Source organism: Oncorhynchus clarkii, chromosome 2, assembly GCF_045791955.1.
Source record: "Oncorhynchus clarkii lewisi isolate Uvic-CL-2024 chromosome 2, UVic_Ocla_1.0, whole genome shotgun sequence".
In the NCBI taxonomy this organism is placed as follows: domain Eukaryota; kingdom Metazoa; phylum Chordata; class Actinopteri; order Salmoniformes; family Salmonidae; genus Oncorhynchus; species Oncorhynchus clarkii.
Window position 1 is genome coordinate 80,241,657 of NC_092148.1, and position 20,236 is coordinate 80,261,892.

The window sequence follows — 20,236 nt, forward strand, 5'->3', positions numbered from 1 at the left end:
TACATTTCACAGTATTGTTCCAATCTCATACAATGCCTTCAGAAATGATTCACATCCCTTTACTTGTTCCACATTTTGTTGGTACAGCCTAAATTAAAAATGTATTACATTGAATTTTTTTACAAATAACTGAAATGTCAATAAGTATTCAACTCCTTAATGGCAAGCCTAAATAAGCTCCGGAGTAATAATTTGCTTAAGTTGCATGGACTCAATAATAGTGGATAACATTACATTTTTTATGATTACCTTACATTACTCTGTACCCCACACACACAATTATCTGTAAGGTTCCTCAGTCGAGTAGTGCGTTTGAAACACAGATTCAACCACAAAGACCAGGGAGGTTTTCCAATGCCTGGATAAGAAGGGCACCTATTGGTAGATGGATAAAAAATAAAACAAATAAAATAAAAGCAGACACTGAATACCCATTTGAGCAGGGTAAGTTATTAATTGTGCTTTTGATGGTGTATCAACACACCCAGTCACTACAAAGATACAGGCATCCTTAACTCAGTTGCCGGAGAAAAAGGAAACTGCACACGGATTTTACCATGAGGCCCAAGGTGACTTTAAAAACAAAAACATGCATGCTGTTTGCAATAAAGCACTAAAGTAATAAAACTTTTTGTCCTGAATTATGTTTGGGGCAAACACAACACATCACTGAGTGCCACTCTTCCAATTTTCTAGCATGGTGGTGACTGCATCATGTTATGGGTATGCTCGTCATCGGCAAGGACTAGGGAGATTTTTGGGGGGATAAAAATAAACTGAATAGAGCTAAGCAGAGGCAAAATCATAGAGGAAAACCTGCTTGTCTGCTTTCCAACAGACACTGGGAGACACATTCTCCTTTCAGCAGGACAATAACGTAAAATATAAAATAGGCCAAATATACAATGGAGTTGCTTACCAAGACGACATTGAATGTTCCTGAGTGTCCTAGTTAAGAGTTTTGACTTAAATCGGCTTAAAAATCTAGGGCAAGACCTGAAAATGGCTGTCTAGCAAAATACCATTTAAATCCATTTGAATCCCAATTTGTAACATAACAAAATGTGGAAAAAGTAAAGGGGTACTTTGTGTCCAGTTTCAGTCCAAATGTTGGAGACACCTACTCATTCAGAGGTTTTTCTTTATTTGTACAATGTTCTACATTGTAGAATAATAGTGAAGACATCTAAACTATGAAATACCACATGGAATCATGTTGTAACCAACCGTTTTGAAGGAGTTCCCACATATCCTGAGCACTTGTTGGCTGCTTTTCCTTTACTCTGCGAACCAACTCATCCCAAACCATCTCAATTGGGTTGAGGACGGGTGATTGTGGAGGGCAGGTCATCTGATGCAGCACTCCATCACTCTCTTTCTTGGTCAAATAGCCCTTACACAGCCTGAAGGTATGTGTTGGGTCATTGTCCTGTTGAAAAACAAATGATAGTCCCCACTAAGCACAAACCAGATGGGATGGCGTATCGCTGCAGAATGCTGTGGTGGCCATGCTGGTTAAATGTGCCTTGAATTCTAAATAAATCACCGACAGTATAACCAGCAAAGCACCCCCATACCATCACACCACCTCCTCCATGCTTCACGGTGGGAACCACACATGCGGAGATCATCCGTTCACCTACTCAGAGTCTCACAAAGGACAGATTTCCACCTGTCTAATGTCCATTGCTCGTGTTTCTTTGCCCAAGCAAGGCTCTTCTTATTATTGGTGTCCTTTAGTAGTGGTTTCTTTGCAGCAATTCGACCATGAAGGCCTGATTCACGCGGTCTCCTCTGAACAGTTGATGTTGTGATGTGTCTGTTACTTGAAATCTGTGACACATTTATTTGAGCTGCAATTTCTGAGACTGGTAACTCTAATGAACTTTTCCTCTGCAGCAGAGATAACTCTGGGTCTTCCTTTCCTGTGGCTGTCCTCATGAGCCAGTTTCATCATATCTCTTGATGGCTTTTGTGACTGAACTTGAAGAAACTTTCAAAGTTATTGAAATTTTCTGGATTGACTGACCATGTCTTAAAGTAATGATGGACTGTCATTTCTCTTTGCTTATTTGAGCTGTTCTTTCCATAAAATGGACTTGATCTTTTACCAAATAGCGCTATCTTCTGTATACCCCCGTACCTTGTCACAACACAACTGATTGGCTCAAACGCATTAAGAAGGAAAGAAATTCCACAAATGAACTTTCAACAAGGCACACCTGTTTATTTAAATGCATTCCAAGTGACTACCTCATGAAGCTGGTTGAGAGAATGCCAAGAGTGTGCAAAGCTGTCATCAAGGCAAAGGGTGGCCACTTTGACAAATCTAAAAATAGATTTGTTTAACACTTTATTTGGTTACTACATGATTCCATATGTGTTATTTCATAGTTTAGATGTCTTCACTATTATTCTACAATGTATAAAATAGTAAAAATAAAGAAAAACCCCTGAATTTGTAGGTGTGTCCAAACTTTTGACTGGTACTGTGTATATAAAACAAATGAATACCACTTTTGAAAAGATGGCTCAGTGCCAGCTATACGTACCTAATACCTGCCTTACCACGGCAGGATGATGAAGACCATTACGAGGCTGCACAGGGCCATGATGGTGCTGGAGTACTTCACGAGCCATTCGTGGGTGTGGAAAAATGACAACGTCACCATGCTCATGAACCAGATGGGTGCTGATGACAAGAGGGTATGCTTTATGCCCACCCACCAGTCACACACATTAACACACTTGTAGGAAACACACACTTGTAGGACCCACATATACACACCCTTGTAGGACACACACACTTGTAGGACACACACACTTGTAGGACACGCACGCTGGTAGAGTGGCAGACAGACGAATGGAGTATGTTTGTTTGAGATTGTAGCCGAAGCACAATTGAATTATTCAGCTTGGTTTTGAATGGAGTAATTGTGTTGGATAATCGAGGCCTGGCTGAAATGCACAGTGAATATACGTTGGTCCAGAAACCTAGTGAAAATGTTTCATATTGTACTTTTGTAGACATTTTTCCTCCTCTACTTAGTTGCTCAATGCCTATCCTTATAATATGAAATACTCTTGATGTTTTTTTTGGTCCAGACATTCAACTTTGACGTGCGACAGCTGAACTGGGCAGAGTACATGGAGAACTACTGCATGGGGACTAAGAAGTATGTCCTGAACGAGGCTGAGTCCGGCCTGCCAGCAGCACGCAAACACCTCAACAAGTAAGAGAAATGTCTCTATCTGCACGTGTTAACTTGACTATGCCACATTTTTTATACGCTAGGGGAGGTCCTCGGAACTAAACTAAACACAGGTCCTTTCAAATGAACGATGTACAACAGAATTAAACCGTGCCAATGTTTATTAACACAACCAACAATACATAGAAATCATAACCCCAGATACACCTTGGCTAGGACTAGGGCTTAGAGGACACATACAATGAATTAGTAGCAGGGCAATAAATAATACTAAGTATCCAAGACTCAAGCCTTGCATGTAAAACACCTCTAGGAGAATCTCATGCAAACTTTAGATCATGTACACTGAGGCCAGTTCATTAGGTACACCACCCCATTCATCATTTATTTTCGCTCTTACAGCTGAAAGTGTTTGCCGTTCTGTCTGTGGTTCGATTAGGCTCAGCCATATTGTGCAAGTGTTTATCATATTGAAAATAAAAACCGGAAATATAAACCGATATACAGACCAGCGTACTGAAGGTCGAGTTGATAACACTTCCCTGTGGATATTTTCTATCAGATTACCTCCGACGTAGGGACAAAATCATTGGCTGTTGTTTACGTGAGTAAGCGGTAAAACATTCTGAGAGAAAGAAAGAAGTTTGCTTACCCAAACATTTGACAAACACAGCCAACTGGGTGAACAGGGATGTGCACCGTTCCCTGTGCCCCAGGGAAGAACGAAAGCTGCCTTGAGGAAGGTTCCGCGAAGGTATTTGACATTACTCACCTCATATCAGCCACTAGGTGGGTCTGGGTCTCTGGGTCTCGACCCCGCCCTGTGCAACTGGGTACTGGACTTCCTGACGGGCCGCCCCCAGGTGGTGAGGGTAGGCAACAACATCTCCACCCCGCTGATCCTTAACACTGGGGCCCCACAAGGGTGCGTTCTGAGCCCTCTCCTGTACTCCCTGTTCACCCACGACTGCGTGGCCACGCACGCCTCCAACTCAATCATCAAGTTTGCGGACGACACAACAGTGGTAGGCTTGATTACCAACAACGACGAGACGGCCTACAGGGAGGAGGTGAGGGCCCTCGGAGTGTGGTGTCAGGAAAATAACCTCACACTCAACGTCAACAAAACTAAGGAGATGATTGTGGACTTCAGGAAACAGCAGAGGGAACACCCCCCTATCCACATCGATGGAACAGTAGTGGAGAGGGTAGTAAGTTTTAAGTTCCTCGGCATACACATCACAGACAAACTGAATTGGTCCACTCACACAGACAGCATCGTGAAGAAGGCGCAGCAGCGCCTCTTCAACCTCAGGAGGCTGAAGAAATTCGGCTTGTCACCAAAAGCACTCACAAACTTCTACAGATGCACAATCGAGAGCATCTTGGCGGGCTGTATCACCGCCTGGTACGGCAACTGCTCCGCCCACAACCGTAAGGCTCTCCAGAGGGTAGTGAGGTCTGCACAACACATCACCGGGGGCAAACTACCTGCCCTCCAGGACACCTACTCCACCCGATGTTACAGGAAGGCCATAAAGATCATCAAGGACAACAACCACCCGAGCCACTGCCTGTTCACCCAGCTATCATCCAGAAGGCGAGGTCAGTACAGGTGCATCAAAGCTGGGTCCGAGAGACTGGAAAACAGCTTCTATCTCAAGGCCATCAGACTGTTAAACAGCCACCACTAACATTGAGTGGCTGCTGCCAACACACTGACTCAACTCCAGCCACTTTAATAATGGGAATTGATGGGAAATGATGTAAAATATATCACTAGCCACTTTAAACAATGCTACCTAATATAATGTTTACATACCCTACATTATTCATCTCATATGTATACGTATATACTGTACTCTATATCATCTACTGCATCCTTATGTAATACAGTATCACTAGCCACTTTAACTATGCCACTTTGTTTACATACTCATCTCATATGTATATACTGTACTCGATACCATCTACTGTATCTTGCCTATGCTGCTCTGTACCATCACTCATCCATATATCTTTATGTACATATTCTTTATCCCCTTACACTGTGTATAAGACAGTAGTTTTGTAATTGTTAGTTAGATTACTTGTTGGTTATTACTGCATTGTCGGAACTAGAAGCACAAGCATTTCGCTACACTCGCATTAACATCTGCTAACCATGTGTATGTGACAAATAAAATTGGATTTGATTTGATTTAGGTGCCACAATAAAAACTATCCTCTTATTAAAAATGACCAATTGATCTTGAATAATTAATTGTCATGGCTTTGAAATTGTATTTTTTTGTTCTATGATGCACACATTTCTTTCAGTTTTTTGGGATCACCAGCAAATCCCAATGTTTCCCTGGTATCCTCTGCTTTAACATTCATCTTTGCTCACAATATTCAAAGGCTAAATGTCTATTACATGTGTCATCAGGAAAAGTTCTATTTAAAGGGATACTTTGTCATCTCTCTGGGGAAGTAGATAAAGGGCTTCATTGCCAAAATCCCGAAGTATCCATTTAAATGTCCTATTCCTGCTAAATTGTATTGCAGCAGATACATTTTCCTAGCTAGTTGATGTATTTGCTAATCTCCTGAGAATGCAGGTGAATGCATCTACATGCAAGTTACCAAGAACACTTCAATGTATTTCTTAATTTACCGCAAACTGATCTCCATGGCAACTAGGCTCTGGTCATAAAACAAAAGTTTGTCATCCTCTTGTATGTTTCAGGTTGAGGAACATCCGCTACACGTTCAACACGGTCCTGGTCGTGTTCATCTGGCGAGTGTTCATCGCTCGGTCCCAGATGGCCAGGAACATCTGGTACATTGTGGTCAGCCTCTGCTTTAAGTTCCTGTCCTATTTCCGAGCATCCAGCACCATGAAATACTGAGTCCACGTGGTGTACTCACCTTGACCCCATCCACTTTCCTCAATCCAGCAGCCCCAGTCCGCCTTCTCTCCCTCCTGCCCAGCCCCCCTTCAGATAGCTATGTATCCGACAAGGCTCTGCAAATCCTATAATATTTTGAGTTACTTAAGTGTCTGACATACTATTAATCTACTGTATGTGAAATGTCCCCTTTTCTTTGCAGTGTAATCCCTGATGTGGGGGGTAGAACTGCATTTGACTAAGCATGAATCTAATCAGACCCTTGGTCTTATGATGCTCACATTGTACATTGATAGTCAGCCAAACAGAGTTATTGATGCCTAGTTTGGTTGTCATGGAGATGGAGCATTGCTTTGCTGACAGCCCCCAGGGTGGTCAGGCGGTGGTTTTGATTAACAGTTTACATTTTCCTGCTTGAATAGGGGTAAAGGCACCCATATACTGTATGCTTGATGGTGGCAATGACTATTACACAATGACATGATCAAGCACAAGGTAGATGGTAATAGATAGGCTTTTTACAGTGCCTAACAGGTATGATTATCTTGCATCAGCTGACCTTGCAGAGCTATGTATTTTTGAATTGTTTTAAAACAATTTTCAAACCATTTCTGACTGGACTGTCCGCTTATGATTCTGGCCCAAATACCTCATAGCTCATGTAGCTCAGATCAGGCAACTGCTCAGAGGACTTGATTTTGGAGAGTTTGGGTAGGTAGTCTAAGGGCTCTTTACACTGCTTTCACTGATGACAGCTATCAGAAATTTGCATCTATGTCCATTTTAAAATAATGAGTAACTGTCTTTCCCCATGTTGGTCATTTATTTAACTGTCTGAAATGGGAGCGTTGTGTTCTGCTTATGCATCTCACGTGTTTTGCCTGTTGTCGAGTTTGGGATATTCCATGCATGGGGAGAGGCCTCTTCTCTTCCGAACACCTTTATCTCTGTCTCATGCTATAATAACTTTCAAAGGTGGTCTTTAACCAATGTTTGCCTGGGTTGTTGGGCACTTGTAACATTTTTTACTTGTTTTTACTTGTCCCTTTTCCATGTTGTCTTGTACATATTGTCTTAAGATGTTGGACTTACTGTGCACTTTCCTGTGATTGTATGCTGCATGACATTCATTCGGAATGTCCAATTGTCATATAGTCACTTATACCCACAGTTGAAGTCGGAAGTTTACATACACCTTAGCCAAATACATTTAAACTCATTTAATCCTAGTAAAAATTCCGTCTTTGGTCAGTTAGGATCACACCTTTGTTTTAAGAATGTGAAATGTCAGAATAATAGTAGAGAGGATGATTTATTTCAGCTTTTATTTCTTTCATCACATTCCCAGTGGGTCAGAAGTTTACATACACTCAATTAGTATTTGGTAGCATTGCCTTTAAATTGTTGAACTTGGGTCAAACATTTTGGATAGCCTTCCACAAGCTTCCCACAATAAGTTGGGTGAATTTTGGCCCATTCCTCCTGACAGAGCTGGTGTAACTGAGTCAGGTTTGTCGGCCTCCTTGCTCGCACACGCTTTTTCAATTCTGCCTATACATTTTCTATAGGATTGAGAGTCAGGGCTTTGTGATGGCCACTCCAATACCTTGCCCTTAAGCCATTTTGCCACAACTTTGGAAGTATGCTTGGGGTCATTGTCCATTTGGAAGACCCATTTGCGACCAAGCTTTAACTTCCTGACTGATGTCTTGAGATGTTGCTTCAATATATCCACTTCATTTTCCTCCCTCATGATGCCATATATTTTGTGAAGTGCACCAGTCCCTCCTGCAGCAGAGCACCCCCACAACATGATGCTGCCAACCCTGTGCTTCACGGTTGGGATGGTGTTCTTTGGCTTTGCAAGCCTCCCCCTTTTTCCTCCAAGCATAATGATGGTCATTAGGGCCAAACAGTTCTATTTTTGTTTCATCGGACCAGAGGACATTTCTCCAAAAAGCACAATTTTTGTCCCCATGTGCAGTTGCAAACCGTAGTCTGGCTTTTTTATGGCGGTTTTGGAGCAGTGGCTTCTTCCTTGCTGAGCGGCCATTCCGGTTATGTCAATATAGGACTTGTTTTATTGTGGATATAGATACTTTTGTACCTGTTTCCTCCAGCATCTTCACAGGGTCCTTTGCTGTTGTTCTGGTTGATTTGCACTTTTCCTAGAGTACATTAATCTCTAGGAGACAGAACGTGTCTCCTTCCTGAGCGATATGACGGCTGCGTGGTCCCATGGTGTTTATACTTGCGTACTATTGTTTGTTGAGATGAACGTGGTATCTTCAGGCGTTTGGAAATTGCTCCCAAGGATGAACCAGACTTGTGGAGGTCTACAATTTTTTTTGGAGGTCTTGGCTGATTTCTTTTGTTTTTCTAATGATGTCAAGCAAAGAGTTTGAAGTTAGGCCTTGAAATACATCCACAGGTACACCTCCATTTGATTCAAATGATGTCAATTAGCCTATCAGAAGCTTCTAAAGCCATTACATAATTTTCTGGAATTTTGCAAGTTGTTTAAAGGCACAGTCAACTTAGTGTATGTAAACTTCTGACCCACTAGAATTGTGATACAGTGAATTATAAGTGAAATAATCTGTCTGTAAACAATTGTTGGAAAAATGACTTGTGTCATGCACAAGTAGATGTCCTAACCGACTTGCCAAAACTATAGTGTGTTAACAAGAAATGTGTGGTGTGGTTGAAAAACAAGTTTTAATGACTCCAACATAAGTGTATGTAAACTTCCAACTTCAACTGTATCATGGATGTTTGGCCAGATTTATAAAATAGTCCTTTGATCTGTGCTCACATGATCCATTGGGAATAAGATTAGTAAGTGATCCACTTTCTGGGAGGTTTGTGTGAATTGTGCCTGAACTTGTCTATGACAAAATATTAATGTTTGTCATTAGTTACCACAGCCACAAAGTAATAAACTCAGTCTATTTATACAATTCTGCCTCTTAAAATAGGATTTTAAACCTAACCTTGAACACACTGCCAACCTTATGCCTAACCTTAAATGAAGACCAAAAAGCACATTTTTGTTTTGATAAACTTTTACGATGTTGCCAATTTTGACTTTGTGGCTATACTATCTAGTTGAAACTTAAAAAGAGCACTCCGATCTATGTGTTCTAATCAGTTTGTGTACAACTCTAGGTAGACTTCAAGATCTTGCTTAAAAAGTATTTTTATGCTATTAAACAACAATTAATATTACATGGCCATTTATTTACTGAAGCGAAAAGCTTGAGGAAACCCATTCACATGATACAACTTCAGCTGCTGGTTACCATTTTCCTTTACATGTGGGATTTACTGCATCGTGTTTAAACTGTTTTATCAATTCTATTGTCAGTTCTTTTAAGTGTACCATTTTTCACAAAATGAAATAGTTAACACAGCCTGACTTTTTGCACAGCTTACTAAAAAAACACCTAAGATTCCTGAAAGTTAAGGGAATACTGTAGTTGCTTCTATTTTAATATGAATTAATAACTTGACAAGTCTGTTGTAATAACTGTTAAGCACCACATTTAGAAAGGGATCCCTGCTTTCACTTGCTTTTTTTAATCCAGTTTCTGTATTGGATTTGAAGATTTTAGTGTGTAATAGTGTGTTTTTTCTGGTATGTGGCTTGCTATGTAGTATTGTTAAACCTGTCTTGCAATGGAACTGCCAATTCCGAGTTTCTTAGGAACTTGTCTTGCCAGTGAAGTAAGGGAGTGGAGCAGACCCCTTCTACTACTTCCGTTTGTGTTGCTAGGGATTCATATTACTGGATCATTCTAATGCTCTTCTATTCGAAGAGCATTGCACATCGAACTTTTACATTCTTTCTGATTTTACAGCATCATATTCCCGTCTGGACAGAAATGAGATTTAATGTAATATATTCCTCTTGCCTTTTGACTGCCTGCAAATGTTTTGTTGTCCTGTTTCCTCGTATAATTGTAGAATGTAGTCCCCTAGAAAGATCTGTACCCTATAACCAATCTGTTGTCTTTACCATGACCCTCAGTTAATGTTCCCGAGTATGCGCTCTGCATATTTCATTGACGGTGTAAAAGCTCTTTCCACAGTCAAGGTAAATGTTTAAAACAATCAATGGGTGCCTTTTTGTTTGTAAACCAAAAAGAAGGAATAAACTCTGTTAAATCATGTTTGCTGGAAGTTTTCTTTTTGAAATTCAATATTTTATATTGTGCTGTTGAAAAATAACTCGCCATAGCTTTGGTTCTTAAAAGCTTTTCCTTACTCCAGTGGTCACCCCTTTTGTAGAGAGGAGCTGGTAATACTGCTTTATCATTCCAGTAATACAACTACTACTGATGCTACTAATTTGGTGGGTGCTTATTTGTCCCATTTCACAAGTGTGTATTTATATGTGTGTGAATTGGAAATGTGTTTTTTGCATTTCCCAACTCCCCCTGAGACACCCTCGGAGACTGGGGTCAATGCCAGGGTCTGCCATTATCAACGGCAATCCTGGAGCAATTCATTGTTCACACATTGTTCACCTTCAAGGTCCAGAGTTGAGGGATCTAGAATGTCATTGTATGCTGTAGAGTTAAGATTTCCCTTCACTGAAACTAAGGAGCCTAGCCCAAAACATGAAAAACAGCCACAGACCATGATTCCTCCTCCACCAAACATTACAGTTGGCACTATGCATTGGTGCAGGTAGCGTTTTACCTGGCATCAGCCAAACTCAGATTCGTCTTTCGGACTGCCAGATGGTGTAGCGTGGTGATTGACTACAGATAACTGTTTCCACTGCTCCAATGGCGGTGAGCTTTACACCACTCCAGCCGGCGCTTGGCATTGCGCATGGTGATATTAGGCTTGTGTGCGGCTGCTCGGCCATGGAAACCCATTTCATGAAACTCCCGACGAACAGTTATTGTGCTGACATTGCTTCCAGAGGCAGTTTGGGACTCGGTAGTGAGTGTTGCACCCGAGGACTCCCATTCTGTGAGCTTGTGTGGCCTTCCTCTTAGTGGCTGAGCCGTTGTTGCTCCTAGACGTTTCCACTTCACAATAACAGCACTTACAGTTGACCGGAGCAGCTCTAGCGAGGCAGAAATTTGACGACTGACTTGTTGGAATGGTGGCATTCTATGATGGTGCCACGTTGAAATTCACTGAGCTCTTCAGTACGTGCCAATCGACATTTGTCTATGGAGATTGCATGGCTGTGTGCTTGATTTTATACACCTGTCAGCAACGGGTGTGGCTGAAATAGCCGAATCAACTCATTTGAAGGGGTGTCCACATACTTGTGGTCGTGTAGTGTATGTCAAATTTCTATTTTCTTGATTAAACAAAAGAGGTGTTGGTAATAGTATGAAATCAATTCGTGAGAATGATTTATGCATGTTTGAGTGTACTCTTTTGCTTCAGGATTATGTGCCCGCCAGGCATTAATGAGGTTGTAATCCGAGTATATTCTGGAGAGCCTTGGTTGCATGTGGATTGTAGTTGGTGTCATTAGATTTGTCCCGCATGTCCAAAATGGCATTCATGTCTGTCCCAATAACCAGATGGAATTCACTTCATTCTAACAGTATGCTGTTCAGAGAATCAAAAACATAGGTTGATATGAATTTGGAGCGTATACATTAAAGGCCAATTTCTTTCAATTATGGATACATTTAAGGAAAGTGATTCTTCCTTCTTGATCTTCTCCTTTACCCAATATGGTAATTTTGAGTATCTTATTCCGCACCAGTCAAATGTTTTGACACACCTACTCATTCAAGGGTTTTTCTTTATTTTTTAAAAACCTTTTTCTACATTGTAGAGTAATAGTCAAGACATCAAAACTATGAAATAACCAAAAAAATGTTAAACAAATTCTTTAAAGTAGCCACCCTTTGCCTTGATGACAGCTTTGCGCACTTGTTGGCTGCTTTTCCTTCACTCTGGGGTCCAAACCATCTCAATTAGGTTGAGGTCAGGTGATTGTGGAGGCCAGGTCATCTGAGGCAGCGCTCATCACTCTCCTTCTTGGTCAAATAGCCCTTACACAGCCTAAGCAAACCAGATGGGATGGCATATCGCTGTGGAATGCTGTGTTAACCATGTTGTATAAGTGTGCCTTGAATTCTAAATAAATCACCAGCAAAGCACCATCCCACCTCCTCTGTTCTTCACAGTGGGAACCACACATGCGGAGATCATCCGTTCATTTTTGGAACCAAAAATCTTAAATTTGGACTCATCAGTCCAAAGGACAGATTTCCACCGGTCTAATGTCCATTGTTCGTGTTTCTTGGCCCATGCAAGTCTCTTCTTCTTATTGGTGTCGTTTAGTAGTGGTTTCTTTGCAGCAGTTCGACCATGAAGGCCTGATTCATGCAATCTCCTCTGAACAGTTGATGTTAAGATGCGTCTTACTTTTTATATTTGGGCTGCAATTTCTGAGGCTGGTAACTCTAATGAACTCTGGGTCTTCCTTTCCTGTGGCGGACCTGATGAGAGCCAGTTTCATCATAGCGCTTGAGGGTTTTTGCAACTGCGCTTGAAGAAACTTTCAAAGTTCTTGAAATGTTCCGTATTGACTGACCTATATGTCTTCCGTATTGACTGACATTCATGGACTGTCATTTCTCTTTGCTTATTTGAGCTGTTCTTGCCATAATATAGACTTGCTCTGTATACCATCGCTACCTTGTCACAACACAACTGATTGGCTCAAATACATTACGAAGGAAAGAACTTCCACAAATTAACTTTTAATAAGGCACACCTGTTCATTGAAATGAATTCCAGGTGACTACCTCATGACACTGGTTGAGAGAATTCCAAGAGTGTGCAAAGCTGTCATCAAGCTTAAGGGTGGCTATTTGTTTAACACTTCTTTGGTTACTACACAATTCCATATGTGTTATTTCATAGTTTTGATGTCTACAATGTAGAAAATAGTAAAAATAAAGAAAAACCCTTGAATTAGTAGGTGTTCTCAATCTTTTGACTGGTACTGTACATTTATAAGGACATCCTTTAGTTTTGTTTGAGGCTGATGGAAAAAGCAGCTAGTTTGTACAAATGGTTCTCTATTCTATGTGAGTCCTTTTGGTGCAGCTTTATATAGACATCTGACCAGCCTCTTCTAATGTCTAACAGATCGCCCTCATCATTTAGCATACCAGCGATTGTGTCAAGTGTTTCTCTGATTCTGTTCAGATGCTCGATTACGTTTTAATACTGCCAGCCAGGATGTGGCCCAATATTGAATGGACCATGTTTTCAGCTTCATCAGGCCTTGTCACTAGACATCCCCCATCACCTGGCTGTGCCAATTCCTTGGTTTACCTTTGTTGCCAAGAAACTTGACCCTAAAGATTCCGCTAGGATATCATTACACAAGGGAGGTTTTGTTTACCTACACAGGCGTTGATACTGTACAGGACTAGAGACGAGTCACGAATGTACTGTTCTTTGATAGCACCAGTAGCTGACTGAACTAAATACTTGCCCTAGAGTAATAAGGCTTCCAAGGTCTAATGTGTTCATAGAATTTGTTACCAGGGGATATGTTTAAAAGCAATATTGTGTTTGAACTTCAATTCTATTTCTTGAGGCAAATACCTATTTTTCAGTGTGATCATGGTATCAGAAAATGTAGTGTTGTATGATTGACCATTTAGCCTTTCCTAACGATACCAGCGTCAACTAAACTGTTGTATTTTTGTGGAGACGACCCCTACTGTTTTGAACTGCATTTGGCCTTGACAATGAACTGTATAAAGTAAGTAAAATAATGTCAACCTCTCCTAAATAATTAATGAGTCAACCCTGCAGGTTGATGTTGACTGGGAGGAATGTTGTCCCGGAGGCCTTTTGTCTTAATTTAATGTTAGGTTTATGCATAAAGTTAGCAGTGTGGTTAAGGTTAGGTTTAAAAGCAGATTGTATGACTTTGTGGCTGTGCCTCCAGTACATGAGTCATCCCAATAAATGCCAATATGCTCTAAATCTCTTGGCTTAACTTAGAAAATGCTGAAATGAATGTAGTGGTGTTGATTTCTAGACAAAAATGTAATAAATGAATTAAATAATTAATAATTAATGGATCCCTACTGTAAAATGATTTCAGTTAATCACTGGCCATCCATTCTCAAAACCCATGATGGTCAAAATGCTCCTTTCAACTCTTTAATGAGAAACACCATGCTCGTTGCCACCAAGTCAGATGGGAGACTTAAGGGACTTAAGACAGTTGCTTCAGGGACTTAAGACAGTTGCACAGTGGGATGCTTTCATACTTTGAAGCAAGCAAGCAGAATGCACGCACGCACACACACACTCACTCACTTTATTCATTTAAAAACGTGGCTTTATTTACAACAACATGTAACTTACACTCAACTACAGTTATCACGAATCATTTGAGAATAAAATAAGTATAAATAGTATGATACTTTATATTTTCCATATTTTTTCAGGAAGGTACATTTATCTCTGATAGCAGCCAAATAAATAACTCTCCTAACAATATAAAAGGAAATCCTTTAGGGAAAGTACAGAAGCATAATCTTGGGACAGTTGTCCATTATTAATACATAATTTCACTTACAGCTTTTAATAATTTGAATAATAAATTAAAGCTCAATAACCTCATCCCAAAGAAATCAATATAATGTACAGTAATAGCAAGAGCGTATGTGAGGTCTAGGTTTGCTTTGATACCATGGGTCTCTGCCAAATGCCTTCAGTCCAGGCTCTGTGGTGGTTCTACTCTCAGGATGGTCTCATACAATGGGATGTTTTCATATACTGGGATTTGATCCTCTCTCTGGAGGTCTGTGTGTGTTACACCTTCCTGTTTGTCATTTTCAGGGGACTTGATGTTGATCAGAGCTGTGTACGTGTCACTGGTGGTGCCCCTTAAATTTTCATTTTCAGGGGACTTGATGTTGATCAGAGCTGTGTACGTGTCACTGTTAGGGTCAGGGTGGACATGGACACTGTGTGTGTCCGTTATGGAATGATCACTTCCTCTGAATCTTCTCTTCAGCATGCAGTAGGTGAAGACAAGTGCTCCAGCAGCCAAAACAGCTCCCACCCCTACCCCCACTACAGGAGCCCAAAGAAAAGCAACAGGAATATAAATAGGAATGAGACTGGAATTCTCTCCCCCTAAAATGTTCCGTGCCTCACAGTAGTATTCTCCATTGTCTTCTGAGCTGATTTTAGTGATAGTATAACTCTGCCCTGAAGCTTTTGGTGAAGTTACATTTATCTTCAACCAGGTGTAATTCTGCACTGGTGGGTTGGCATCACTGTTGCATGTCAGAGTCACTGAACTGCCCTCCACTATCTTACCAGAGGGACTGACTGAAGCTGAGGTGCTCTTTGGTTTGTATCTGACTCTGAGAGTCACTTCCGGAGAGTGGAGATCATCATGGCCATCTACAGCACAGGAGTAGCTGCCTGCATCGTCATTGCTGACTGGGTTTTGGTACAGTCTGTTGGAGTAGGGATAGTTGTTTGGTATAGGCTGTCCATTCTTATACCAAATAAAGGCTGTGTTTGGACCCAGTGTACATTTGGTTCTACATCTCAGTATGGCACTCTCCCCCTCTGACACAGATGTGGGATCCAACTCCAATAGGACATCTGTGACAGTCAGCAATACAGGAGTTCCAGCAAACTTCTCTCCTAAAATGGTTCTGAGCCTGAATCTGTACTCAGCTGAGTCACTCATTCTCAGACCTGTGAATCTCAGGGTACAGTCATTCTCCTTATTTCCAGGAATACGGTACTCCACACGACCCACATACTTTGGGTCCTGGCTCAGATCTTCAGGCTCTCCTCTAGTACCCCATGTATTAGACCAGAATGCTTTACTGATCTGGGGGTTGTTGGGATATGTGTAAGTGCAGGAAATGTCCACTGATGTCCCCTTTAAGGCACACATATTTCTATTGACAGTAGTAACACTCTGACAGTTGTGACCGTGAACACACACTGCAGGAGAGTGGAGATTCTCATGGCCTTTTACAGCACAGGAGTAGCTGCCTGCATATTTACTGCTGACTAAGTATCGGTACCAGGGAAAGATATCTTCTTGTAGATATTGTCCATTCATGTACCACATATAGGTGGGGTTGTCACTCAGAGGGCAGGTGGTGCTACAGGTCAGTGTCAGTTTCTGACTTCCTGTCACCTTCACCTGCAGGCCTGTGATGGAAAGAGCTGTTCCCGGTAAGCTATAACCCAACCCTGAAGTCTGTTTATGAAACGAGAAGCGATACTCAGCTGAGTCTTCCTCTCTCAGGTCTGTGATTCTCAGAGTGGAGTGACCACTTTCTGTTCCAGGGTACTTCACACGACCTGCATACCCTGGGTCTTCTGTTAGGTCCTCTGGGATTGAATTTTCTTTCCACCTATCACTTTGTTTGGCACTAAACCAGAATGTTGAGGTGACTAAATATCCACTGGGATATGTGTAAAAGCAGGTTAGGTCCACCGATGAACCTTTCAAGATACAGATTTGCTTCCGAGTGTAAGACACACTCCATCCATTGTGGGCCAGTTTCACTGCAATACAATCACACATCATAAGGCCTATTTTCTTCAATTTTTAAGATGAGCTTGAAATAGGCATGGTCTAATTGACTCAACCAAAAACACATATCTAAGTTTAGCTTTCTTATTAATGAACCAGAAAATCCATTGTTATTTCTGGTTGTTTATCAAAGTTAGCTGCCTTGCTCATTGAACCTGCTTTGTAGTATACAGTACCCCTACGCACATGCTATAAGCACAACAACATCCTAATTCTTCCAATGTGATGTTGACACTACATTTTCTGTGGTGTGTGTGGTTGGAAACAACAGATGAACATTACTCAGAGAAGAGTGAAGGACGATGTAGGTGACACTGGGCACACTAGAAGAACATTTAGAAGCATCTTATTCTGATTGTTTTATGATATTTGTCTGTAGGTCACACAACAATACTGATAAAAAGGAGAAATATTGTGCTATTATTTATCATACCTCCCACAGAGAAGAGAAAAGCCATGAACACACTTCCTGCTTTTGTTACGGCCATGTTTCACATTCTGCAATCAGAGAAATTAAATCAAAATAGACAATAAAACACGATTTATAAGTGTTGAATAACCTGACACGTAAATTAAGGGGAGAACCATCAATATGGTCTTATTTTTTTAATACAGAAATCAATATAAACTAAATATGTGAAACCACAGTCCATATCTTTATTTCTACTGTAGGCCTATGTTCCAGCAACACAAATTCACTTATTTGAAAAAGTACAGAGTAGTATTCCCATGCCCAGAAGGATGACTAGAAACAAATCATTTACAAAATAAATACCAGAAAGTATACTGTACTTACAGCGTTGGGAGCGACGTCCAGTCAGTAAGCTAGTGAGCTGCGGTTAAGGGGGCTACAGGTAATGCAGAGCTTATTTCCTGCCTATTTATGCCATTTCCTGCATAGCAACTTGTAATATGTCACTAAAGGGCTTAACAATGTGTGAACATTGCATATGGCTGTGTTTCTTCATATGTGGAGCACACTTACACAGGATGCGAAGTCTGAAAATGTCATTGTTGAAATCGCCCTAAAATATACACTTTCACCTTACCAGACTGATTTTGTTGTGGAACTTCTCAGCAATCTTCTGCCACACGCAGAATTATAATACAACTTTAAAACTCATTCTTTAATGAGAAACACCAGGCTAGTTGCCATCAAGTCAACTGTCAGGCTAGTTTCCATCAAGTCAATTGTGAGATTTGTGACAATTTTGAGATAAGAAGTATAATGACTGTTTAATTAATCCATGTTATTCATTTATTTATCTGAATCAATATGCACATCAGGTAGATGGGAAATCCTGTGCTGGAACAACCTACAGCTGCAGCCTGGCAACTGTTGTCTGTGCTGAGGGCTGAGCCACTACTGAGTGTGCCCAGTGGGAGTCAGAACCAGTGGGAGTCAGATCCAGTGGGTGTCAGACTCAGGGGCACAGTGGGATGCCCTCATCATTTGCATCTGATTTGAACTAGTATTGTAACATACTGTAGGCTACTCCTGCATGTTTCCTAGAATGAACAACATGGAAATGTTTCGGAAATCTATGCTGAAAGAGTGTGTTTGTGCGTGCATACACTCTCACACACACACATACACTCTCACACTCACACACTTTCAGCATAGATTTCCCTGTTGTGCTTTCTAGGGGTAGCCTACAGTATGTTACAATATTAGTTCAGAGCAGATACACTTGTGCTGTTCAGATCGGGTTTGTATGAATATCGTCTGTATAAAGGACAGGACATTCTGTCACATTCCCAATGGTTGCTTGTCCTATGACAGTCAACAGCTGACTGATGTTGTTGTCACTGATGTTCACTTGTGTCCTGACTATCAACCAGACTATTCCAATGCTCCTGGTAAGTAAACCCCAATTTACATCACATCAGATTTAACTATGTTTGTGGAATAATGTGTCAGTCTTGATGTGTGTTCAACAGAACACACATGCTGAAAATCAACAGAAAATCATGCTGATTTGAAATGTATTGTTTTGATGCCATGTTTCCTCAACTGTACAAGATCCCTGCCAGCCAAGCAAGTCCCATGTGTTCTTAGTTTTGGTATGCTTGAAATTTTGTGGCTGAAAGGGCAGTGAGCAAACTTAAGAGCTTCTAGATTCACATGATTCATAAGATCCACCATAAGACCTCTCTATCCCCTCAGCATCATAGAAGATTCATTTCTCATTCATCCAAAAAGACAGAAGAGTTCAAGAAGTCAAATGAATTGTTCCCATTTCCTGTGCCATGTCTCATAAACTCAGCTTTAAAGGTCAAGTTGACCGTCATGAGAAGATGTCTTTGTTGATAGCCCAGCTTCCCTGTACCGCACACAGTACGTCAGCTGAATACCCAGGCAGCAGTAAACTAGCCTGGAGCGCATTCAGCAAGGCACAACAATGTACAAATAGAAATATGTTATGTAGAACAACATGCCTCTCTGACATGTAGAATAAAATAACGTCAGCCTTATTCCTTACATTTCTGTCTGCAATGTTCGATAAAGTCTGCCTACTGAATGTGACCCTGTTCCTCTAACTATTTCCATGGCCATTGATTGATAAGATGAAAATCAGCCTTTAAATCAAATCAAATTTGGTCACGTACACAGTTTGGCAGGTGTTATAGCGGGTGCAGCGAAATGCTTATTTTACTAGCTCCTAACAATGCAGTAAAATGTTAAACAATTCAAATGTAAGGAAACAAAGAAAAAGGACAAGAAATCAAGAATGGTGGGACAAATCTGATTAACCACCCAAACAGCACTGTAGTAGTAATCAAATGCTTTAATATCTTTGAATTCATTTTTGAGATCTATTTACGTTGTTCTCTTTCTGTCTATTCCTTAAGCCACTCCTCTCATGTCTGCGGTTCCTTTAACAGTTTGGATCTCTGAGGATTCTCCACATTGTCCAGGGTGGTTTATGGATGTCTTGGCCCTCCTCTTTGGTTGGTTTTATGGGGTTGTTTTGCCATAGACAGTGTGGTGCCACTGCCTATATTATACTGATCCTGCCCTAGGTTTAAGACACTGACAGAATAGTTGGAAACTATCAGATTACAATACCATGGATCAGTTTCAATGCGTGCTCCGTTGTAAAAAAGAAAATGTCTGGCTGTGTTGGTCTCCCACCACAAATGACGGTTCACCAGAGATAGTTGTTGTCATGTTCTGAGGGGGAGTCACCCTGAGCACTGTTGTCTGAGGCAGTATGCGAGTCTAACGTGTTACTCTCCTGTCTTCCTCACTATGACTCTAGCCGAGCTCTGTTCTTTACAGACGCCTGCAGTCTGGTTAACAAGTAACCCTACCCACATAGTTAAACCCCCACCATATAAACCCACTTGTCTTAGCCAGCAAGACCCCAGTCAGGAGTCAGAATGGGAGGTTCACGGGTGAAGACCACTGGGGTTCTACTCTGTCTGTGTTACTGTATCAACACTGGAATTTTAGATGATCTCTCTGGTAAGTTATCAAATGTATACCAGTAATAGGTTAGCAGGGTACACAGATTGAAAGATACATTGATTGAATTGTGTAAATT

At 41.0% G+C, this 20,236-nt stretch overlaps 2 protein-coding genes across 2 annotated transcripts in view; one reads left to right on the forward strand and one right to left on the reverse strand.

The window, feature by feature from the left end:
* The window catches only part of LOC139374581 (fatty acyl CoA reductase 1), a 45,696-nt gene extending 35,422 nt beyond the window's left edge, over nucleotides 1-10,274 (forward strand). Inside the window, exons 10-12 of the mRNA XM_071115590.1 lie at nucleotides 2,577-2,706; nucleotides 3,106-3,233; nucleotides 5,941-10,274. Coding sequence (XP_070971691.1) covers nucleotides 2,577-2,706; nucleotides 3,106-3,233; nucleotides 5,941-6,103 — 421 coding nt within the window. The 3' untranslated portion in view covers nucleotides 6,104-10,274. The remainder of the gene's footprint in view (nucleotides 1-2,576; nucleotides 2,707-3,105; nucleotides 3,234-5,940) is intronic.
* A 4,554-nt stretch (nucleotides 10,275-14,828) lies between these two features.
* LOC139378309 (sialic acid-binding Ig-like lectin 13) lies at nucleotides 14,829-16,037 on the reverse strand. Its single transcript, XM_071120563.1, has one exon. It carries the CDS (start codon nucleotides 16,035-16,037, stop codon nucleotides 14,829-14,831), a length of 1,209 nt encoding a protein of 402 aa, XP_070976664.1.
* Between the last annotated feature and the right edge of the window lie 4,199 nt (nucleotides 16,038-20,236).